General features: G+C 37.4%; 2 protein-coding genes across 2 annotated transcripts; one reads left to right on the forward strand and one right to left on the reverse strand.

The window, feature by feature from the left end:
- Positions 1–1359: 1359 nt before the first annotated feature.
- On the reverse strand, positions 1360–26449 carry LOC127661899 (calpain-5-like). Its single transcript, XM_052152855.1, has 13 exons — positions 26081–26449; positions 22768–22940; positions 16612–16743; positions 12084–12292; positions 11670–11862; positions 8642–8835; positions 7878–7955; positions 7222–7417; positions 7020–7142; positions 6049–6245; positions 5495–5616; positions 3139–3275; positions 1360–3018 (listed from the first exon to the last, which is right to left on the reverse strand). The coding sequence occupies exons 2-13, from the start codon at positions 22930–22932 to the stop codon at positions 2836–2838; spliced, it is 1929 nt and encodes a 642-aa protein (XP_052008815.1). The 5' UTR covers positions 22933–22940; positions 26081–26449; the 3' UTR covers positions 1360–2835.
- LOC127661900 (olfactory marker protein-like) lies at positions 12978–14125 on the forward strand. Its single transcript, XM_052152857.1, has one exon. It carries the CDS (start codon positions 13029–13031, stop codon positions 13509–13511), a length of 483 nt encoding a protein of 160 aa, XP_052008817.1. The 5' UTR covers positions 12978–13028; the 3' UTR covers positions 13512–14125.
- Positions 26450–26583: the final 134 nt, after the last annotated feature.

The following is a 26583-nucleotide window of genomic DNA, read 5'->3' on the forward strand; positions in this document are numbered from 1 at the left end:
TTTTAGTCATTTGAGATTACTGGATAAGTATTTCTAAAAATCATATTATAAAGATTGTTGCAGAAGAAACATTTTAGACCGGAGCATAATAATAATTATAAAAGTATATTCACTTTGAGCAGTCAATGATTGTATTAATTTCCACAACTTTTCCAAGACTTTCCACTTATATACAGTGGCAAGCAATATTATGTGAACCCTTTGGAATTACCTGCATTTATGTATCAATTTGTCTTAAAATTTGGTAAAAAATTATGAACAAACAAACTCTGTTTGAACTTATAACACACAATCATTGTATTGTTCATGTACATATTGAATATATTATTCAAACATAGTCTGTTGGTAAAAGTATTTGAACCCCTAGGCTAATGACATCAACAAAAGCTAATTAGAGTCAGGAGTTGGCAAACCTGGCATCCAATGAATGAAACGAGACCGGAGGTGTGGGTTGGAGCTACTTTGACTTATAAAAAGCACTCAAACATTTTGAGTTTGATATCGGCAAGTATCAGCTGCTGATGTGGACCATGCTTCGCAAAAAGTGATTTCAGAAGACCTACGATCAAGAATGGTTGCTTTGTATGAAGCTGGATAGGGTTAACGTTATCATGAAGAGCTTAGATATTCATCTGTCCACAGTAAAGCAAACTGTCTAAAGATTGAGACAATTTAGTATTGTGGGGACTCTCCCTAGAAGTGTCGGTTCAGCTAAGATTACTCAAAGGGCACAATGCAGAATGAAAAAAATATATATATATATATATATATATATATATTTATAGTGACAGCTAGAGACTTGAAGGAATAATTGGAACTGGTTATCACCTCCGTTCATGAGTCTACTATATGAAAAACATTAAACTGGCATGGCGTCCATGGCACCACAAAGGAAGCTCCTGCTTTCCAACAAAAACATCGCTGCGAGCTCAAGCAGTTCTGTAAGGAAGAATGGTCCTAAATTCCTTCTGAACTTTGTGCAGGTCTAATCCGCAGCTACCAGAAATGCTTGGTTGAGGATATTGCTGCCAAAAGGAGTGCCATCAATTTATTAAATCCAAACGGTTCCTTTTAATATATTATAAATATTATAATTGTTTGTGTTGTAAGCATAAGTGGTTTGTGTTTGTCTTCACTTGTGATTTAGATCACCACATTTCATGACCAAATAATGCAGAAAACCAGCTAATTCCAAAGGGTTCACATATTTTCTTGACACTGTATTCAGGCTGGTCATGGCTGTAGAAACCCTGGAAAACCTGCAAAACATTGCTGAGAGTGTGAAAAACATGAAACCACCATTTTCATATGTAGTAAGCATAAATATAGGCAAATAATGGGCCATGACCTCAATTTGAATGATAAACGCTTTATTTCATTATGTGAATTGCATAAACCTGAGTGACAAGAAAACAGTCATGCAATACAGAATATGTCTAAATGCTTATAAAACTAAATTATATTTTAATAGGCCATTTCACCTGCTCTGGTAAGGCACTATCTGCAAACAACAGACATTACATGTAAAACTTCAAATGAAAGAAAGAAGATGAAAACAATTAATAGTGATTGCAAAATGGCACATATGTATTAAGTGTTTGTTTTTCCACATCCATATTAAGATACATTCAGACACAATAACTTTAACCTTACCATTAAACTCCTTAATTTAAAGTCTCTTTTTAAAAAGAGAAATACTATGATTTTAATTCTAGAAGACTCCTCACTAAATCTCTTATTAAATATTTTAGATTGATTTTAATTTATGGAACTATGTTTATGATGTTGTCACGTGAAACATTTGAAACAACCAAATACACTGGTAAACAAAATTTTTCCAATAACATGCACGAAATTGCATTTTAAGGACAATTCATTAAAAAGGTAAAATACTACAACACTACTGTGAGATACTCCTTTCTCCCTTACATCATACTGCCACCTCGTGGTCACTATACTGTGTTGTATTGATAACTGCTCATATGGCTGCCCAATGGACTAATAATCACACATCTTTATAAGTAAACATGATTTAAAAGGGGACATAACTAGGTTTTTAAGAGGCAATGCTAAACCCATATGGCTCAACTAGACTTCATAACTTTTGGCTCAATATTCCTAAGAATTCACAGCCATGAGTTCTGAAAAAAAAAAAAAAAAAGTACATAAAAAGCACTCATTTCATTTGGAATAGACAGAAATCATGATATATACTCTGACGTCTTTGGTTATTTAGCATACAAAAAACAAAATAAAAACAACATGTAACAGGTGTGTAAAAGCAACATATTTCAATCATGCTATGGCAAATAACTGAAAAAATACAAAATAGCCAAATATAAGAAAATACCTCCACATACAAACATTTAGTGTAAACAAAGCTCAAAACAAAAATAGACAGATTGATTAGTAAATAGGTTATAATACAACAGCAGAAATTACATACAGTATCTAAACTTACTTAAATAGTGGTATTAGATATATACTGTAAAGTGATTTAATATACTGACAGACGCATATTGTAAAATACACTGATATTTTTAATGTATAATTTCCAAGACAAAACAATAGAATGGTAATAATACCAGAATACACCATCTTTAAGTTGCAAAGACCTTGTAACAAGTAAACAAGTTGATTTTGCTTCCAATTTGGCAAACAGAAATATCCTCAAAAAGTACAGAGTATACCAAATGAGGGGGCATGCGGTTGGGGGCATGCATAAACACCAGATCAAGTGCATAAAAGGTGCAAGAAAGTTTGACAAACCACTGCGCTCACTGTAATGTGGTTGTCATGAGTACAGATACCAAGACAGGCGCAGCCCGAGTGATGTCAGATGTTCGTCAGGACGTCGCTGGTAACAAGGCTCACTGATAGGAAGCCCGGAAGGTCGTTGCTCTGGCGATTTCCTTTGTCCCTCAGGTGAACGGTGTGAAGCTGCTGCAGGTCAGAGAGCTCACCACTCAAGGTCACCTGACCCATGAACGAGTCCTTCAGAATGTTTTTGTTGTAAACCTAATGACGAAACATGGGCCAAATAAACAGACGTTTGAATACCAGGCATATTATGGGAAGATTGGAAAAGAATGGATTATTCATAACAAGTACAACGTAATGATCTCAACATATGGTCACCTGAATGTGGATCGGCTCTTTCGGTTTCTTCCTGTAGAAAATAGCCTTCACGTCAAAGTCTGGGCTTTGTGTGTCTTTGTGCACTGGAGAACGAACCTTCTCTCCTTCACAGCTGATGATAACGTAAGGGTCAGACGCTGGAACGAGAAGGTCAGTCATTTATTTATAAAACTATGCTTGATTGCTTTACATGTCAGTTCAAGTGGGTAGTTCTGGGCCAGAATAATCTATAAGTGGGCCAGACTTCATACCGATAGTCAAAAGTCTGACTAGGCAAGACCTTATCAACATTAAATGAAAATTGACATTTAAGGCATTTATTAGATGCTCTTATCTAAAAGACTATCAGAGGTGTGTATAAATGGGCCTTATTCATGAAACACAAGGGGAACAAATTGTGTCAATCGTTCACAAAGCCGTTCGGTTGCAAATTCTCGGATTCATTCGACAGTTGGTACGAACAATTTACACCAGCTCCTGACCACATGTCAATGTGCATAAGACATCTGAATGTGTAAAAAAGAAAAATACCCGCAACTTGTCATATACCTTGCAAATCTGTAATATCATTAGCGTTTTGGTCAAAGATCTTATTTGTGTTATGCATTTCTCTGAAGATTATTGCAATGCATTACTGGGAGGATGTCTAGCAAGATCAATAAATAAACTTCAAATTTGTTCAAAATGCAGCAGCCAGAGTCCTAACGAGAACCAAGAAATGTGATATTATCCCTATTTTATCGTTGTTACATTGGCTACCAGTTAAATTTTAAAATACTGTTAACTACATACAAAGCTTTGAATAGTCTAGCTCCGCTGTACTTAATTGACCTACCACACTATATTCCATCGCAAAATTCGGGCCTGTTAATAGTTCCTAGAATATCCAAATCCTCAAAAGGAGGTAGATCCTTTTCATATTTGGCTCCTAAACTACGGAAAATTCTCCCTAACACTGTTCGGGATGCAGACACACTCATTCAGTTTAAGTCTAGACTAAAGATGCACCCATTTAGACAGGCATACACCCAATTTATCCTTCAACTCACTGTTAAAGACTGCTTTAGTTAGGTCTGCCGGAACCAGAAACATTGATCATGATCTATAACTGCAATAAATTGAATGGCATCTATACTAATATCACTTTATTGGTTTCCCCGTCTCAACCTCGGGACTCCTATCCTGAGGTCACCAGAACCGTCTGGATCCAGCACCATTCCTACTTAGTGTTGGACTCCACTGCTATGTGTCTCTGAGTGATGATGACTAAATGCAGCCGGTGCCAACCAAACATCACTTCAGTCTATTATGATGGACTTCAGAGGTTGAACTGATGCCAACTCAACCATAAGACATGGGATACTTCATATGCCATTGCCTGAACCTTGGACTTAGGATAGACATCACCGAAATTACCGGCCGGTTACTGCACCTCACTGATCTCTGCCTGCATCACCTCGGTCTAATGATGGACTACACTCTTAAAATGGAATTCATAGACTATCAATTAATTGCCAGCAAAACCCTTCATCAGCCAACTAACAAGGACAACTGCATCTATGTGAACTTCTGCAGTTAATATAGGATGAACTTCAAAAGACATTAGTCATTAATCTTACAGTTTTTACAAAATCTGACCCTTAACACTTACCTATGCCTATACTAAATACTTGTGTACCCGTTTCCTCCAGCATCTTCACAAGGACCTTTGCTGCTGTTCTGGGATAAATTTGCACTTTTCGCACGAAACTACGTTCATCTCTAGGAGACAGAATTCATCTCTTTCCAGAGTGGTATGATGGCTGCGTGGTCCCATGGTGTTTGTACTTGCGTACTATTGTTTGTACAGATGAATGTGGTACCTTCAGGCCTTTGTAAATTGATCCCAAGGATGAACCAGACTTGGCTGATTTCTTTTGATTTCCCATGATGTCAAGCAAAGAGGCACGGAGTTTGAAGGTAGGCCTTAAAATACATCCACAGGTGTGTACTCCAATTCAGTACACTTCCTATCAGAAGCTAATTGGCAAATTTTCTAAAGGCTTGACATTATTTTCTGGAATTTTTCAAGCAAATTAAACTTAGTGGATGTAAACTTCTGACCCACTGGAAAAGTGATCGTCAATTAAAAGTGAACCAATCTTCTATAAAACAATTGTTGGAAAAATTACCCGTGTCATGTACAAAGTAGATGTCCTAAACAACTTGCCAAAACTATAGTTTTTTCATATTAAATCTCTGTGTGCGGTTAAAAATGAGCTAAAATGACTTCAGCCTAAGGGTATGAAAATGTTGACTTCAACTGTAGTTAAGAGTGTCATGAACGAGGAGACCACAAGAAAAGGATGCTACTTACATCCATCAGAGTCCTGGGCCTTGAGTCCCTCGGCTCGGTGTATGTGCACCTGCGATACCAGGTTTGGATATCCACAGCACCCTGTCCAACAGGTTTGGGGCGGTTCATCTAGAGTCAGCTCCCTGACAAACAAATGTATCTCCATCAATGTCTTTTCATGCAAAAAGCCCTAAAGTTAAAAATGAATAGTTCAACCAAAAAAAAAAAGATCAAACCTGACAACACACGTCTTTAGATTTTCAGTGAATAATAACTTAATTTCAGTTCATCAAACAAAACTACTTTCTGACCTCAGAAGACTTGGAATATATGATACAAGTTTTTGGACTACTTCTACGATACTTTATGGTGCTTTTCTATCCTTTTTGGAACTTGACAGCTTCGGTCACTTTTCGCTTTCATTAAATGAAAAAGAGCAGCATAAACATTCTGTTTAACATCTTTTGTGTTCCGTTGAAAAGAGACTGTCAGATTGGTTTGGAACGACATGGTGAGTAAATGAGGACACATTTACTGTCCATTCACACATGTCAAGTATCTGCCTGATGTATTACTTGCAGTCTGAAGGCAAGTCCGTGAAGATCCGCAGCAGGAAGTCTCCCTCTAGGCTGGGGTCAAAGGTTGTGGGAATGATGACATAACGACCCTCTTTCAGGTCTTTCCGCACAAAAACACTGCGGGAATTAATGTAGACAGAGCTGCCGACAGTCTTCTGAATGGTGTGCATACGGTATTTCCTGTTGAGCTCAACCTGTCAGAAAAGACATAAATGTCATGTCACAAGAACCAAATGAGGTTTGATGAAATCAACGTAGCCACCATACTAGATTTCAGCACAGTTTATTGATTTGAGAGTGCATAACGACTACGTTTCCGGTGAGTTCATCATACAAAGTGATCGTATGTCTTCAGAAGACTTGGAATATATTGCAAAAGACTGCTTTTCTTGCAATTTTGGGTGCTTTATTAGGCGTTCAAGTGTCACATTGTACTGGATTTAACCATTTTTACAGTGGGATATTAATTTAAACTTTTTCCTCGTGTTCCACAGAAGATAGAGGGCCCCATTTTATAAGTGCAAAGTCAATGGGCATGGCCATGAAGTTTTGGTATTTTTGTTGAAGCATGTGCCAAGTCTAGGCATAAGTGGGTTTGGTGAATCTATATATAGTTTAACCTAAAACAGGGATAAATATTTTTTTAATTAAAACGGAAACAACAACAACAACAACAGTGATCGTCATGGACATAATTTATGTTATACTTTATTAGTTTGGACAAGAACTTTACCACCACCTACTGGTGACATCTTAAAACTGCAAATGCAGGAACTGAATTTGGACTTTGCACTGAGAGAAGACCTGCTTTTGAAAGGTAAAGACCAAAGACAAAGGTGCAATGACCTATTTATCAGGAAAATATCAAATTGCGCATTCCACCACTTCATTTACATACAAATGTAAGTTTGGTGAACTATTAAATTAAAGTGCAGAAATATGCTACAAGTTTGTGTGTTGATTCATACTCTCTGGATATCAAAGCCGATAGCCAGGTTTTCTCCTTTGCCTTCTTTGGGTCGAGCTCTTCGGTCCTGCTGCTGAAGACAAATCAAAACCTCGTCCTCTGCCTTTGTCACGTCAAACACATACTGCAAAAACAAAGGGACACATTCTTCAATACATATGTACATAATTAATAAAAACACAAACCCCAAACGCCCGCCACACCTGTGGGTTCTGAAGGAAGGTGGCTTTGTGGTTGATGCAGCCTCCTGATTGGTTCCTTAAAGGGTCATCATGGCGACTCCACAAGCCCCGCATCACTGCCTCTTCCCAGGTCTTGTGGATGCTCAGGTATGATGTATTAATCAAGCGGCACAAAATCAGATCCGTGTAGTACTTACAGAAATCATCAAAATCCATCCTGAGCAAAAACAACATTATAAGCAAATGTACAGTTTTCACAGCTTACTAGGAACACAGAGAAGAAAAACAACAAAACATTAAAAAGAACAAAAAAACAAAAGTGCTCTCGCATTATTAAAAGAGATTCAAGTTGTCCATTACAAGCTATTTACACAAACTCAAAGTGCCATTTATTTTAAAAAGAATAGCAGAAGCACACTTTAAGCAGAGCATTTCACAAAAAAACAAAAAAAGAAGATCAAAACAATAGATCAAGTCACTGCAAAAATATCTCAGAAGAGCAGGAAAAAGTGTCATTTGCATCTTTTTTTGCAGAGAACACTTGCTTTGATATTTTGTTATTTATTGCAATGACATTTAGAATTTTTTTTTTTTAGTGAGACATAAGTGTCCAAATATGTTTTTGGAGCCACTGCAATTCAGATTTGGTGAATAACAAAAAAAGACACTCATCTCACCAGAACTCCCCATCATCCTGCACGGTCACACCCAACCGCTCGCGTTCACTCTTACTGACTTTCTTCCACTCCTCTGAGCTAGAGATGGGGACAGAAAAAGAGAAACGTAGGAGAAGAAATGCACACGTTAAAGTGCTTCAATTCAATCAACTGTTTCTCGTATTTAATGCATTAAATATTCAATTATGATATATAATGCCTGTTGTCTTTTTGCAGTTCATCCAGAAGGGGGCAGTATGACTGCACAAACACAAGAAGCTTTTTGAAACAGCATGCATCCCTGTGTCAAACATTTCCTGTTTTTCTTCTCCATAGCATCATTTTCTTTCCATGGGTGTGCCAAGGACTACAAGCAATAAAGCTTACCTCACCATTTGCTCTACAATGAAAGGATTACCCCAAATCAATTTATTTCCAATCATTTAGCACACCCATAGCAGATGTTATTGTAGAGATTTAAGTGGAGATTTGGTTAAAAATGGTTACATAAGTTGGAGTATTTATGGTGTTGTGTATCTTCAATTATAAACTATTTACAAATGGAAAGGCTGCCAGGTTAAAAGTATAGCAGAGTTTCCTCGGTTCCAAAAACAACGCAATAAATAATCCTGAGTTTAAACAAAGATGAGGTGTGTACATTTCGGTAGGAACAAGGAGTTGAAATGTTTAAAAAAGGGGCAATCTCTCCTTTTATGATAAAGCGAATATAAATTGCACATCATGGACGTTCAAGTAACTGAAACAGCTTCCAGATGTCGACAAACCTGTCACTCCAAGCTCCATTCCACTCTCTCTGTCCCCATGGGTTTCGCATACGGATCATGGAAAGTTTCTCTGATTTGAAGAACGCAAGCAGACCGGTGCCCAATCGCACCTTCCGCACGTCTGTTACAGCGTAAGCGTGACCTTTGACCAGACCACAGTCTAAACGGGCCTCCATGTCTGCCTGACTGGTTGCCTATGGAAAAGAGAAACCAAACAGTATGAAAACCTGTGACTGGGTTGGCATGCAAATTGTGTTTAAGGAATGTGCATTTGTGGTATAATGCTGAAAATTGACTCGTTCAGCTTTTATTTTAAGAAAAGTCTATACAAGCGAAAATACACACGGTTTAAAAGTATGGCCATAAGACGTAAACATTATGCATATGTCCTTCCAAATTCTCATTCTGAACATCATCCTTTGCAGACACAATTCCAAACAAACATTTTTTACATTTATGTATTTAAGAACGTATTTGTGTGTGTGTGTGTGTGTGTGTGTGTGTGTGTGTGTTGCTTATGAAAATAAATGACACAAATGTAAAACTAAATCTTAAAAAGGTTTAAAAATAGGCTTCATTTTCTTGATGTAACACACAAAGACCCCCCATTTAGCCTTAACAGACTGTAGGGGCAAGTGCTGTTAGCGAGCACCTATGAAGGCCGGAACAGTACACGAGGGGGTGGGTGGCCAGCACCACACCCGACCGCCTTTGTCTCCCCAGTGGCGATGTTTTACACAATGCACCAGGTACTCATTTTAGGCTGAGTCGACCTAGGGGAGGCCCGGGACCGGTTCAGATAATAGTCACTGGTGTTGGCCATGAGCGGGAATCGAACTCGGGTCGCCAGGTTCTTAGCACACACGCACGCACGCACGCACGCACGGGCTCCTGACCCGTACATGTATGATTTTATGCACTGCTGCCACGCGATTGGATGATTAGATAAAGTGCATATGATTGTTTGTGCCAGACAGGCTGGTTTTAGTATTTTTGTAACTGTTGATCTTCTGGGATTTTTACACACAACGGTCTTTAGATTCATTCAAATGGTGCTGTAAAGGGATCAATGGAAAGGAGGAGGCGAGAACCGACTTGACGATATAAATAATAGTTTAATGGTAAACTTAAAAGACAACATAAACACACATGACGCAGTCGACCTTTATACCTCGGAGGCTTGATTAGCCTAATACAGGACCGGGTGCGTAGGATCACGACCCGGCCCCACCCTCCGCCCTGCCACAGGTGCCAAAAAATAAAATAAAAAATATCAGTGAGCGGCAGTTGTGGACAGAAACACCTTGTTGATGAGGTCGACAGATAAAATGATTTTGTGGTCAGTGAACCATTTTTGTGTTGATTTTCAGGTTTGTTTTGGATCATTGTCCTGCTGCAAGATCCAACCAGGGCCCATTGTAAGCTTTCTGGCAGAGGCAGCCAGGTTTTTATTTTACATCTGTTGGTATGTGATAGAGTCCATGATGCCATGTGTCCAGGACCTCTGGCAGAAAAACAGCCTCACAACTTTAAAGATCCAGCACCGCATTTAACAGTGGGAATTGGGCATTTAATCTCTGTGTGCACCAAACCAGTCTCTGGGCGTTTGCTGCCAAAAAGCCATTTTTTTGGTTCGTTTCATCTGACCATAGAACCCGGTCACATTTGAAGTTCCTTTAGTGTCTGGCAAACTGAAGAAGCTTGAGTTTGTCGTTGCATAAGAGCAGATGCTTTTTTTCCTCGAAACCCTCCCAGAAAACTTGTGATGTAGGTGATGTATGATATTTTGGTCTTGGGGTATTTTCTGACCCTAAGACCCAACTATTTTCTGCAATTCTCCAGCTGTGATCATTGGAGATTCTTTGGCCACTTGAACCACCACTGTGCGTGGAGACAATATAGACGCACGTCCTTTTCCAGGCTGATTCTTAAGATCTGCCGTTGACTGGAACATGTGAATTATTGCCCTGATGGTGGAAATGGGCATTTTCAATGCCATTTTTTGAAGCTCAATAACCTTTTGCCACACATCAGAACTAGATTCTTTAGTCTGATGATTAAGGGAATGTGGCCTGCGTGTTACTTCATATTTATATCCTGGTGAAACAGGAAGTCATGGCTGAACAATTTCACATTCCTAGTCACCCATGTGCGCTTAAAAAAACAAAAACAAGTCTATTATATATTTATTTATTTATTTATTTATTTTTTCTCAATAATTTCTAAGTGCCAATAATTGTGACCAATGTGTTTGAGAAAAATATTTATTTAATACTGAGATATTTCACCTCTTTCAATTGTTTTCCTTCAATTAAGACTGAGATATGTATAATAATATATACATTTTTTATTAGGGCTGCCGATTTAGGAGTTAATTCGGTGCGATTAATTATATAAAATAACAAGTTAAAAAAATTAATGCAGATAATCATGTCCCCCGGACCGAAATAAGGAAGATTCCGGAGCAATTCAAACATGAAGTACCACCTGTTTTCTCCAGGGGCAGCAAACAAAACTTCAACTGTATAATCAATGCACAGCTTATACAGTGAACCAACCAACACTTTAACAGACAACACAACATGAGGACGTGTACTTGCGTTCAAAACAAATCTCAAGGGATGTCAAGACGTAATTTTCTAAGTACTAAACTGTGTTTAACTTGACAGCAACCTTAAAAAAAATTAAAAATATGTTTATGACGTGGTCTACACAGGTGTAGATTGACAGGTCCTAAGAGAAGTCATAACAAATTGCAAAATGTATTGCTGTGAACAGTAGGCCAATGTTTAATAAGCCACTTTTTGTATTCCCTCATCAATGCTCAACTCCTCTGCCACAATAATGTAATGAATTTTAATTATCTGAATATAATTAATATTTATTATATAATAAAACATTTTATATGTTATTAATCATTATTTTAACTTAAGGGGCTTTCTCAGCTTTATTATTCGACACGTCATGCAATTAATTTCCGTGACTCATGATCCCAAATTAATTTAGACTGTACTTGACTCAGACTCACTTTAATGGAGCAGCTGATCAGGCCTCCTCTGCTGTGGACCTTTAGAACCCGCTCAAACAGCTGATTTCTGGCCTCTTCCTCCTGACTAAACTTGCCTTCCAGCAAATCCATGGGTTCGGATACTCCCCCAGTGAAGTCCACGAGAGCGTCGGCTGTGTTGCCACCATCCAAAGCCTCATAACAGCCATACAACCTGAGAAACGAGGGGGTGAAGGAAAGCATTAATTTATGTTCCCTTCAAAACATATTTATATTAAACATAGTAATGTTTAGCATGGTTTACAGGATTCATACCAACAAAAAATATATAACATTTAGGTTTAATATTTTTGTACCATGATAATACAGTGTCCCATATATTTTGACAAATACATTTCATTGATTTATTTTATTTAGACTGGTTATGGTACTTGCTTGGCATATGCTTTCTCCACCAGGGCACTCCAGAACTCATTACTGTCATTTGAGTGGCAATAGATGAGTTGCCCATTGGCGGTTGGCAGTCGGTCATCAATAACAACGTCTATCCACTCTCCAAAACGCCAGAACCGAAAGTGAAAGATCCCTGCATAGTTCTCCGGTTTCTCCTTGTCCCATTCCTGAGCTTTCCAATCTGGGATAACCTATAAATAGACAGAACACAGCTACATTTATAATGGTGTCAACCAGACCTGAAAACCATAAAAATAAAACCATATAAAATCAGAATTATAAATAAATTTTAATAGACAAATGAACATGAATTTCAGATTAACACTAAGAGTTTCTTAGTATTTGGTATGTCCCACTTTTGCTTTAATGAAAACATGCAATTGAGCTGGCATGGATTCCACAAGTATGATTCATGTTATGCTTATTTACAGCTTGAAGTAAAAAAAAAAATTAATTAAATGGGCTACAATCCTAAATCCTGATTTGTGGAAAGTTCCTGGTCCTCAAATCACATCAAGAACTATTAAACATGCACCTTCACTCAAAAAGGAAACACTTAGCAGCATTATCAAATCACATGCATCCTTAAATAAACCCAAGTTGCCAACAGGGAAATTCTGAAGTTGCTACTTTTTACACCAATATGAATATGTTGCCTACTAATACAAACTCTAATACTCACTCTCCCATTGGTTTCCTCCTCCCCCTGCTCCCAAAACTCACCCAGAGGCTCAGAGCATGTGCGGCACAATCAATAAAGTCCCCAATTAAATTAGGCTTTTTGCCCCATGGGGCCAGAGAGGCGGGTGATGAGGGGGGAGAGAGGAGAAGTGAGTGAAGGTTGAGAGAGTTTATTCAGTCACTGGAAACTGCAGACAGACAGGTTGCAACCAGACAAGTCTCTTTTTCCCTCCAACAAGATAAATCATGGGTTCAGAAATGGAGTTAACCTTCACCGAAGACCTCAAACTGACTGAGGTGATGCGTTTGAGGGTGCAGTCGCTGCAGCAGAAAAGCCAAAAGAGGCAGGATGGGGAGCGGTTGCTCCTGCCTCATGAAGCAGTCTACCGCTTGGACTTCAGCGAACAGGAGTTGACGTTCTCGCACTGGAACGTGACCCTGCAAGGGACAGGACGTTTCACTGTGACGGGCATCTCACAGCTATGGACGCCTGACCTGACCAACCTGATGACCAGACAGCTGCTGGAACCCATCGGCCAGTTCTGGAGGAACGCTGGCGATCCAGAAGATTTGCCAATCAAATGCTTGGAAGCAGATATTCAAGAGTTTGGAGAGAGGATAGCAGAGCTGGCCAAGGTGCGGAAGGTGATGTACTTCCTGTTCGCCTACAAGGAGGGAGCAGAAAAAGAGAAGATCTCCTGCTCGCTAATCTTCAAGAAAAATGAGTGACAATCGAATCGACGGACACCACAGCGATCCTAACTTCGTTTCCTAAAACCCCAGGCAGGTTAGACTGTGCAAATCTCATTCCTTTACAACTCTGTGAAAGCCTTTAATGCAGTTTCTGTTCCCTACTGCAAGTGTGTTTGTATTACAAAGCTTAGATGCAGAAAATGTACCATTTAAAATGTAGCACTGGTATGTAGTTGTACGCAAGTTGTCCATTTACATTTGTCCTGCTGAGAGCAAAACCTTTCCAGAAACCATCAAAGCAACATTTGCAAGATTGTTAGTTATGCACTCAAAAATATTGCTGGTTGAATCTGTCAGGTACATGCACAAGAGTCCCAACAGTCAGAACACATTGAAGATCTGGGATTCAAAATACTAGTTTTAGGATTTTAAAAAAAAGTTGTAAACAGAAATGCTATGATTAAAAATGCACACAAGATTCTGCCACATGCCAGCTTGAGTGTGCATGCTGTCTTTAAGATTAATGTACATTTTGCTATTCAACATTTGCTGTTAATATAATTTGTGATATGTACTAAATTTGGTTCCCACTGTATACAATCCAAAAGTCATTGTGCTGCTTTCCATAGTCTATGTGAGGGCACCCTTAGAGTTGAATAAAATCTTATTGTCAATTATTCGGTTGATGTTGATTTGTATTGAGTCACCATAGCAAAGGCATCCCAGCGGAAGGTCAATCGAGACCCAACGTCCGGCTCTAACAACCATGTGATTGGATCAATATTGTTACTCTGCCTTTAGGCAAAGACCACAGATACAAAAGTATCAGAAAGTTCTGTGTATGATATTGTGAACGGAGTCAATTTGGGCATTATTGGTCGATGAATGGGTGTCTCTTCTTCAGTGGGCACATGTAAAGGGCTAGTTCACACCAAAAAAAAAACACTAATAATTTACTAATCCTCATATCGTTCTAAACCGACAGGATAGAATGTACACACACACACACACGGTACAACAGTAGCAGCAGTATGGATATTTTTCCTAACATCTCCGTTTGTGTTCCAAGGAAGAAAGAATGTCATACGGGTTTTGAACATCATAAAAGGTGAGTCAGAGAAGACAGAATTAGAATTTTAGGGTGAACTATTCTTTTAAATGTTGTAGACATGGTGTGCAATTAAATACAATTCTCAAATAATCTCAATGATGGACAATCTTCATCTCAAATAGTCTAGGCATCAAATAAATAAAAAAGAAATCCTTCAGTTTTTTTCAGATGTGTGTGTGTCTCTAATGTGGGATTAGAGGAAATGAGGGACAAGATACAGGACATTAATTAGACCACAGGAGGAAACATCTCATAGTCGAGAGGGACAGAACGCACACAACAGGGAGAGAGAGAGTGCTAGTGTTCTAGTTCTAGTCTAGCAGTGGTGTGTAGCCGTATACAACGTAGTACAGCAAGCGTTGCAGCATACTTTGACAGCGACAGGCAAGACTTCCCACAAGACTTTTTAACGAGAGTTACAAGCGCTATGCCAAATGACATACGACTGTAAACTCAGTGTACGGAAGTGCCTTGAAGATTTAATCGGTGCTAATACATGGAAATAAACAAAACTCAGGTCGCACATTGGACAAGAAGGTAGGACAACACCCTAGGATCGCACATAAAATGTGTCGTTCTTTATGCGCAAGCTCAAGTTCACTCCAGAGTCCTGATGAGATTCAAGATGAGTGCGTTTTAACTTTACACTCTCTTCAATAAAGAAATCAATTTTGTTGAATAATCAATTGAGCGTAAGGGCTGGGTACCGATATGGATTTCATGATTCGATTCGGAAGCTTTCTATTCGATTCTTATTTCAATTAGATTTGTTCAGATTAATTTTGGTACATTTCAGTTATACAGTCCATTTTGCTTACATATGAAAGTAATTTGATGATTCTCAATATAAATTTGGATACCACAAAATTCTAACTAATTTGAGCAAACATTGTTTCAATGTTTTTACATTCATAGAAAACAATGGCTACAAATTTTAAGATGCTGTGTTATTCGCTTGCTGCATGTTGGGTGTGTGACCCAACAGAGACAGCAGAGGATAATGTTTCAGACTGAGGCAGCATCACTAATTAAAAGGACTGTTTACCCAAAACTGAAAATTCGGTCATGTATTCCTGCTCATCATCATCATCATCATCATCCTCCTCATTTATTTAGGAAAAGAGCAGCATGTACATTCTGGCTAACATCTCCTTTTTCAATCCACAGAAGCAAGACAGACAGTCATACTGGTTTGGAACAACTTGAGTTTGAGTAAATGACAGAATTTTCAGTTTTGGATGAACGGTCCCTTTAAGACAGGGTCTTAAATTGAAGGTACGTTACTCTCTCGCTGCCTCGTTTACTTACACTTTGAATTAAAAATCCTGTCTAGTCTGTCTTAAATATGTTAAAAGATTATGGGAGTCTTGTCCTCCTCTCTGAAAGGATATAACATTTTCCACACAATGATAATTAACCCTAAAGGACTGAACAATGATGATGTCTCGCTATCAGGTGGTATGGAAGTGTGAACATATTTTCCAAGGAATGCTTTCTTGTCCACAGAGAAATGGTCTGTATATTAGAAAATGTTGAGCCTGTTGCTCTGTTGATATATACATATGCTTTATTGATCCCCAATAGGTTTTGGTCACCCATTTATCTTTATCCAGATCTCTGCTGCAGAACTTCTATATTTGAGTAGATAAATAACTTACCCGAGATGTTCTGCCTAATATAGCATGGGTATATGTGTACTCATTCTATCATTCTCTCATCTAAAGGCAATATTAACTTTCATGGACATTCCATGTATTCATTAACAAAATAATTGATAAGATGGGAGATGGTGAGGAAGGACACAGATAACTGAAACCCTTTCAAAAATGTACCATAGAAACTATTGTTGGTCAAAATACCATACATAAGTACTACAAATCATAAAATAAAACGTAAAAGATTCTGGTGGCTTCTTACATTTGTTTGAAATCATATTTAATTAATATGGAATCGCTTTCACAGTAACAGCAATAACTGTGCTGTTGAGGCAGACAACTACGAGGCAAATCAACATTTTCAACTTACTTTCTGCCAAAGAGCTTCTCTGGAGGCCAGACTGGAACATGCCGCCACAAACCAGCAGTTACCCAGCTGCCCCTGGTGCAGATCATGGGCACTAATACCATTCACAAACAAGTGAGGATCTTCACACAGGTCCTGTAAAGAAAGAGACAATAAGATTACCATGATTCTGCGCTCTGTTCAAACAGACACACACAAAAAAAACAAAAGAAGCACATTCACTAGAGTCCAGTTATACAAAGATCCCAGGTCAGTCAGTTTCTGTGAATTAACAAACAGAACGCCCAGAATTACCTGCCATGTCTGTGGTCTTGGATAACCCCACGGTAAAAAAATCTTGTTAAGAATTATGGTAAAAAATAAAATAAAAAAAAAAACACAACTGGCAGCTGTGGTTGCCAGAAATTCACCGTAAAAAATATGGTAAACACATTCAGGCTTTACAGGATGTAATTTTCACATTTATGCATTTGGCAGATGCTTTTATCCAAAGCGACTTACACTTATTACAAGGACAATCCCCCTGGAGCAACCTGGAGTTAAGTGCCTTGCTCAAGAACACAATGGTGGTGGCTGTGGGTACAGAACCAGCAACCTTCTGATTAACAGTTATGTGCTTTAGACCACTACACCACCACCAATTATATCACCTTAAATACTTTAACTTTTGAAACTGTAAAAATCTGCTTTTCACTTTATAAAGTATTGTTAATCACCGTAGTATTTACAGAAGGACACATGATAACATGAAGTTCATCAATAGAGGCCTTTCCAAGAGCAATGACCAATAAACATGTATAGACAGTGCCCAGTGTCACTCAAACATTTAACACCAGAGTAACACATGAGAAATTAAAATAATGCAATAAACATTAACTAAACTACATCAAATATAACACAGAACACCCCAATGCAGATAAGTGATGAAAAGAAACAACACTATTATTCCCATAAAATATAGCATGTGATGGTCATGCAAGGTATTCTGGGAATGCCCGATTATTGTTTTATTAGACAAGTTTTAAACAATAATTTACCATCAAAAGTGCATGAACTCTCTTGTTAAACAACTACAATTTTTACTGTTAATTATACAGTTAAAAAAAAAAAACAAAAAAAACACTATATAAAAAGGTCATTGTTACAACATTGTCTTTATAAATGTATTAAATTGTTTTACTGTACAGTATATATTAAAAGGTAACTTCCCATTAACCAATTAACGTTTTTTCACTGTAGCATTTATACAGTCTTTTACGGAATTTCTGTTTTACAACATAAAGGCCAAAACGTGTCATACTGAAACTGCATATCGTTAATGCAGAGGTAAACAGTCCACTTAAATATTTAAAAGTTTAGTTCTCTATTTGAAACAGTATTTCCAATCCATTTTACTTCCATAATATGAGGAGTTTAGAGTAAAACAGGATATTCAACAAGGAAAAAAAAACATGAGGTTTGTCAACACTGCCAACACCCACTTTTGAGGAGGCTTTTAGACCAGGAAGTGGAGGCTGAAGTTTGAGTTCATCCTCCAGAGGATCAACACATATCCCAAATGGTAAATTTCAAATCTATTGTTATTTTGCCATTATCTGGCACTACATTACCCATTTAATTATTGGCAAAAATTATAAAATATAGTTCACCCAGAAATTACTGATTTTGGGTGAGAACAGACCAAAATGTAACTCCTTTGACACTATACATGTTGCCATTGAGGCCTTTCGTCACGATCATGATTTCAAGATTGATTACACTTCCTAGTGCTTGACACATGTGCAGAGCGCTAAATGTCACTAGGAAGTGAAACAGAGCTTGAAATCATGATCGCCAAGGAGACTGCAGATGTCAAGATTTACAGTGAAAATTGTGTTTCCAAACCAATTGGATCTCTTCAGAACACATGGATTAAACCACTGGCATCTTATGCTTACTTTGAAGCTCCAAAAAGCATATTAAATGCAGCATTAAAGTTTTGGGCCCCATTCACTTGCATTGTCTGGACCAACAGAGCGGAGACATTCTACTAAAAATCTTCGTTCGTGTTCTGCAGAAGAAAGTCATACACATCTGGATGGCAAGAGGGTGAGTATATTAAGAGTTTTTTTTATTAGGTGAACTATTCCTGTAAAGAAGGCTGCAATACCTACAATAGTAGTAAAACATATTTGGCCTGGGTGATGTCAGATGAAAAGGAAAGCCTTTTCATGGGTGAAGTCAGTCATGAATTTTGACGAAATATACCAAAAATAAAACTTTTCTTTAGAATGCAAAACTGATTAATTGTGCACAATAAGACTAGGATCAGAGTTTTTCCTGACTCAAAATGAGGTGGAACCATACAGATAACAAAAGTGACGTTAAAAACATAAACGTTGGCTTTGCATGAATACACTCCTAATGACCTGGCAACTGAATACTAGTGTTAATTTTGTCAGCTGTTTTTAAATTTAGTTCTAATCCTGTGTCAAATGTCCTTTTTAATCATATTTAGTCAACCTTATCCTATTTTTTTTGTATTTATTTTTTTAGTTGACAAATTCTCAGCTTTTTAATGTAGTTTTAGTCAATGAAAACTGATGACTACTGAAAAACTGAATGACATTTTAGTAACAGTTAGTCATATTGACATTTTAGCCATAAGAGTATTATTGATAGGCATTTGTCAATCTTGACTATCCAAACCACACCTACATGTATATCCATACATATACACACACACTTTATTTTTGTTGTAATTTTAGTGTTATTTTTCACACAAGATTGAGCTTATCATGATGACGAGCGTCTCCGTGTTTATGCGCATCAGCTGTAAATCTCTCCCGGTCTCGACTCCCGCTCAGAATGGGGTCTCTTCCGTGACTGGTTGAATTCTGGTGGATTCTCTGACCGCACAGAGAATGACAGTTTTGGAGTTTGTGTTCATTTACATGGCACGCTCCCATATTATATGAACCCAAATTAAGGCTGAAATAAAGATATCTCCAAGCTGTGATCTGTGTTTCTATCAGACACTCGAGCTGCAGCGCTCCTCTCGTCTCATCATTATTAGTTTTAAATGACATCAAGCCACTATTCAACAATGGAATTATTTTATTCTAATTGCAGAGATTTGTAGTTACAAATAACAATCCACAGAGTGCAACGTTTGTTAATGTTTTCCATGAAGAAACCACCAGAGTCTGTAGACAGCCGGAGGTGGCACGAAATTTGATAGAGGTGGACACCTAGTAATTCTCCATGCAGGAAAAAACCTGATCATGCATGAGGATAGTGAACAAGGCAAATTTTTATGTTGCAAGCAAACCAATGAGACAACACTCCTCAACTTTATCTGTACTCCACAGAAAGTCATGTTTCCTGCACATTCATAGAACATACCATCATATAATTCACCCAGTGCGAGATAGGTCTGTTATGCCACTAGAATGAGCTAATAAATGGTATTCTGCTTCTACAAAACAGCATAACTTGAAGTTCATGACACAGAAGTCCTCTACAGTAGGTGTAAAATTGCTACATTGCACTTGTTTAACTATTATTGTCACATACCTGAACGGAGTGCCATAATTCATGATAGCCGTTGATAAAGGGATGTATAACAATGCTCCTTAAGTGCAAACATAAAAATCAACATCATATTTGTCTAAAGGATTGAAGTCTATCATGCATAACATGAGCTATGTTATGGAATTAAAGCTTTTCTATTCGAACCGTTACTCCTAGTCTGAGACATCTGTAAATATTTTGTTTATATGTAGTTTAATGGTGCACTGCTCAAAATTTAGTTGTGCATAAATTGTCAATTATCCTCGCTGTGACGTAAATGGGCACCAAGTTGTAACTTGTGTATGGTGCAACCGGTGCCCGGTCTTTAAGCACCTGTAATAAAGACAATCCATTAAGCAGATTACCTCAAACCTCATGAACAATATTTAACTTGTTAATGGCATGCAAAGTGGATTAAGGGCTAGATTCAGTTTTGATTGACTTTAAAGCTCTTTCATGCTTGTGAGATAAGCTATTGTAAAAAATATTGCAAGCAGAAGGGAGGGTCACTAATATGGTTGATACAAATTTTTATTTGCTAATAAAGCAAAACAAAATGCCTCATTAATCAACATTATGCCACAATGCTTTCTATTGAGCTTATCTTAAGCCAGAATATTCCTTGGACACACACGTAGTGTTTCCATGCTTTATGGGGACTTTCCATAGACATAATGGTTTTTATACTGTACAAACTTTATATTCTATCCCCTAAACCGAACCCTCACAGAAAACTTTCTGCATTTTCAAAAAACATAATTTATAAGCCATTTTCCTCATGGGGGCCAACAAAATGTCCCCACAAGGTCACGGACGGACGGACACACACACACACACCTTGAAATTGCCAAGAAAAAAATTAAGATTTCATACAAAAGGTGTAAACTTCAATCTTCAAAGACAAAGGACAACAGTCTCTAACAAGGACAGAAAGAGATGTGGAAGACCAGATGTACAACTAAACAAGAGGATAAGTACATCAGAGTCTCTAGTTTGAGAAATAGACGCCTCACATGTCCTCCGCTGACAGCTTCATTGAATTCTACCCGCTCAACAGCAGTTTCATGTACAACAATAAAGAGAAGACTCAGGGGTGCAGGAGTTATGGGAAGAATTACAAAGAAAAAGCCACTTTTGAAACAGAAAAACAAAAAGAAAAAGGTTAGAGTGAGCAAAGAAACACAGACATTAGACAACAGATAATTGGAAAAGACTTTTATGGATCTTAACCCCATTGAGCTTTTGTGTGATCAGTTAGACTGTAAGGTGCGTGAGAAGTGTCCGACAAGACAGCCACATCTATGGCAAGTGCTACAGGAAGCGTGGGGTGACTGGACAAGCGTGGGTTTGAAGTAGTTTAAGAAGTTCTGAAATTTTTTTTTTTTTCAAATTGTAATACTAATTTTTCACATTATTAATGTCCTGACTATACATTGCGATCAGTTGAATGCCACTTTGTTGAATAAAAGTACCAATTTCTTTCCATAAGAGTAAAATCGGTACATTAATCCAAACTTTTGGCTACCAATGTATATACATTTATATATTGCAATAAAAGTTAAATTGGCTAGTTATCAAATCTATGCTACCCCTGTGTGGAAGACATTGTTTACGGATATTCTGGAATAACTGATTCAGATAGCAAGGAAATAGATTTATGGAAGGCACCAGATATGACAGCTACAGGAAACCATGTCTATAAACAAACCTTTCCTAATGCACATTTCTTAACAATAACCATTATAATCTTAGCCATGCTAAATATAAAACTGTAGCGCATTTGTAAGCGAAAGCCATTACGAGCAGGTGACTACATGTAGAGGTTATTGTTTTGAATATAAACACCTTTATCTGCCATCAGTTACATGTGGTTTACAATTACACACACACTCTTGATCTGGTCCAAGTAGTCACACCCCTTTAATAAACACAGATCAGACATGAACAAGGACAACATCGAGGTTGTCATTTATGGAATCCTGGGTTCAATCTATGGAGCCATAAAGTCGACATTTCACTTATTAACCTGTATCAATGGTTATATAGAACACGGATTATCAAGTCTTTAGATAAATTCTTTATTACTGGAATTTTCTACTAATGCTCAAACTTGGGGTTAATGATCTGAACAAACCCTGAACCTAAATTCACCCAAAAATTCAACTTGTCATTTATTCAACCTCATGTTGTTCCAAACCCATTTGACTTTCTTCTGTTAAAGCATCACTCATACAATAACAGAGAATGGTGACTGAGACGTGGGTGAACATTCCACCCAACATTTCCTTCTGTATTCAATGGAATAAAGAAAGTCACACAGGATTTGGGCAACATGAAGGTAAGCAAATTATGACAGAACTATCATCTTTGGGTAGCAACCACATACTGAAGTGCCAGAGCAACTTTAACCACCTTAGCAACCACATAGCAATGCCCTGGCAACCACTCACAACACCCAAGCATTATTCTGCTAAAATAAGAATATAACACAAAAGCAACTATAAATAAAAATTATGCAACGACTTGCACCACTTGCAACACATTGGAGTTTACGTCTAATCATCTGCAATTGTTATTTTTAACGGCTGGCCTTTGAAAGTTCCTTACCTTTGGTCTCTTCCATGTGACTTTTCCGATGCGGTTCCCATTGTAGAAGAGTGACTGGTCCACAATGGGGAAGAGGGGGTCTTCAAAAAGACTTTTGTTCTGCTGGCACTGCTTCCTCAGGGCTGAAAACTGCTGCCCTTCATAGGGCTTCACAGAGGAGAACATACTGCAGACTGCAACGACACACGGCAGAGAATAAACAAAGCAGAATGTTCTGAGGGTTATTGACCATTATGGAGGGATTGGTTTACTCTATTGCTGGAGAACCGAACTGCTTACTGTAACGTCACTTCTGTTTGCAACATCTGTTTCTGTGTGTTTTGCGGGAGAAGAAATGCTTGCAATTCAGAAGAGAAATTAAAAGTTATGTTCACGCTTACTGTGTTTGGGATAGTCACACATTTCTAATCTCTCAAAAGTCAACATGAAATTAACATTGACTATTTATTTTCTTAATATATATTGCAGCTTTATTATTATTCTGAACTTACTTTCCGACATCACCTCCTAGGCCATGCAGGCTATTCGTTAATTTGTAAACCAATGACCCAATAGCTATTTAGGCTTCTGCTGTAGCCAGTCTAAAATCTTGACAACAATTAATACAAATTTCAAGCCAAGAAAACGTCAATGTAATAAAGGTTGCGGCTATAAAAGCAAATGTTACGGACCTGCCACTTTTCACAATCCAACCAAATTCCAGAAAGACAAAATAATGTGAAGTCCTACATTTTCTCATTAAATATCTTGCTTTAATCGGAAATTCCCCATATTATGGATGTAAAAGGAGTTCTGAACAATATTTATTTATAGTTGGATTTTAACCTGACGCAATAAACTTTGTCAAATATTTATTTTTCCTCTTATCCAAGTATAATATGTAGTTAACTATAAGTAAGCCGTTTGAAAGTTGATTTCACCTAAAAGTTTAACACTGTAGCTCTATTGCGCCATCAAAACATTTGTTTTAATGGCCCGTCCAGCCTGACACAGCAACATTGGCGAGAAGGGTCTGCCTGCGTCATGCAAAACTACTATAAGGCATGCCCACTAAGAAGCACGCCCCCTTCAAATAACCTGCGAGATTCTGAAGTCTTGGAACAGACATACTCTTGTTTATTTGGGGTCCCGCAGAAACCCTATACCTACCCCTAAACTTACCCCTGTACCTAACTACAAAGACAAAAAAAAATTGAAAAGTTCATACAATTATTAAATATACAGCAACTAGGGTGATAAATGATCTTGATGAAAGAAATCCATGATATCGATGAAAAGCTTTGAGTAATTTTCTATATGTAGCCGGCGTTCTACATCTAGATGATCAGGTGCGTCACTGAAAAACGAAGCAGTTAGACTTTGACAGACTGTATTAAGTTGCTAACATTGGCTGCCATGCTAACGATTATGCTATGCCAGTCACAGCTAGGCTTGCCACCCATCCCATAAAATATGGGATGGCCCCGTATTTAAAGAAAAAAATAGTGCGTCCCTTGTCGAATCAATTCCTATATTTAAGCTGGTCAGATGGCGTCACGGTCAGAGTTGGAAAATGTGCCTATGGTGGGCAAGGGACTGTCTGAAAGTCCACAAATGGTGCTAAAACTGTGGATGTTTTTCTATATAAATGTTCAATAAGATGCATGAATAAAATCACGAGTCAAAAAAACAAGTACTGGTGAAGGAAAAAATGTATAATAAAAATACGTTTAAACCAACCAATATGTACACATAAGACAAATATGAGAGAAAAAAAAAAATATATATATATATATTTTACATTCAGAAGAGGTTTCTTTTTTATAAGTCATGGGTCAGGAAAGTTATAATTTTAGCATATAAAAGGATATACATTTTTTATTAATAACGCATATTAACTCTTATTACTAAAACTATGGAGGATGTGGTTAAGGGCCGCAATTTTGGGGCGGTATTATCAGTTTATACAATGGAGGAACATTATTACACCATGATCAATGGAAACATGTTAATGCTTCAGAATAGTCAAAATAAGAGTAGAATTCAGAAATTGTGACAAACATCTAAAAAATACTATTGGCCACAGCTTCAGTTTAATATACTGTTCTGTATTTTCCTCAGGTGTTAGTCACTTTTGATGAACCACCAAGGATTGTCAAGAGTTAACAAATGGAGGACAGAAAACCACTCACATCACCACACAGCAATTAAAGAATTACACACACTGTTAGAAGACCGTTATACAGAAGAAAATCAATACTGAGCTCAGAGTAATCTGTAAAAGACCATACTGCCATTCAGACAGATATCAGAGAACCACAAACACCACAAAAGATGCTATTTTTCAGGGGCAAACACAATACAATACACATTTCACAAAACACAGATATCAATTATGGATTATGATGGGAATGAGTCAGAGATGGCATCGTGTTTTAAAACAGGGTGTGTCCTTTTTGGCTGTTTGAAATACTGTTTATGGCCCTAAAACGCATTTGGACACTTAATGTCAGAAACTACAAAGTGGCCAAATAACATATCAAACCTATATATATATATATATATATATATATATATATATATATATATATATATATATATATATATATATATATATATATATATATATATATATATATATATATATATATATCATGTACTCATTGATTGACAACAAAATATAGAATCAAGAAGATCAGACAATCACCTTTTAGCTGAACATTTAAAAAAAAAATGATAATAAAAAAAAAATATATATATTTTTTTATTATCATTTTTTTTTAAATGTTCAGCTTAAAAAGGGTGGTTGTGCGATCTTTCTTGACTACCTCTTGGTTCTATATTTTGTTGTCGAATGCAATGAGTGACATGAAGACATTTTGGTATACAAGTTTAAATGTCCAAGTACTTTTGTACACTTTGCCACTGTTACTTACATGTTGTAAAACAGTAATGGAACCATAAAACCAGTTTACTTCGTTTATGTATACATAAATATACCTTCTTGTAAGAAGGATACGTTAAATATACAGGTTAGAATGTTTGGAATGTAGCACTGTGTTCTGTATAAATGAAACAAAATATTGTTACAAAGTATCAATGTGTCTTGAAAGTTATTTTACAGAGTGCCAATCGCGCAAAATATGTTTTTGAAATGTTCTACACACCACAAAAGCCATCCATGATCGAGGTGTTTTTGTTGTATTTAAGTGTGTATCGATTAGCTGGCTGTCCACCCTCATAAACTCCAAAAGCTAGATTTTCTCAAAACAATGAGTAAACGTTGTTATTATTTGTTTTATGTTGCAAATAAACTACAATTCTGTGGATTTACCTGCAAAACTCTCTTCTTCTCCCCAGCTGGTTCAGTCTATTCAATTGAACGCACAGATGAAAAACAGATGCCACTTATTAATTCAAAGCTCCACATGCACAGATGAATGTTTCTGTTTGATCCTCCAGAGAGACTCTGAAGTAAATACCACAGGGTTGTGTCTTTCTCTTTTTATACCCTCTTTAGTGTTTAGGGAGGGTCCATCGTGGGTTTTTGCAACTCATCCGAAGTTATCTGTAGATGGAGACTTTAAGCTCAATGATGCCACCTTGTAGCAAAGAAACAGTAAAGCGGGTAGAATGGCAAATAGCAGAAATCGTATGTGACAACGTATCCTATTTTAACGCTTCACCGTGTATTTTAATCAACAGATATTCAAGTTTTTTAGAACGCTGCTGAGAGAGCATGGCGTAGTCACATGGTACGTGTTATTTTTTTCAGCGCATGCCAGGATAAACCAATCACAGCCATTTGTGATTACAGTGTGAGTCTTCTTTTTTGTG

The sequence above is a fragment of the Xyrauchen texanus genome, chromosome 21, assembly GCF_025860055.1.
Source record: "Xyrauchen texanus isolate HMW12.3.18 chromosome 21, RBS_HiC_50CHRs, whole genome shotgun sequence".
NCBI lineage: Eukaryota > Metazoa > Chordata > Actinopteri > Cypriniformes > Catostomidae > Xyrauchen > Xyrauchen texanus.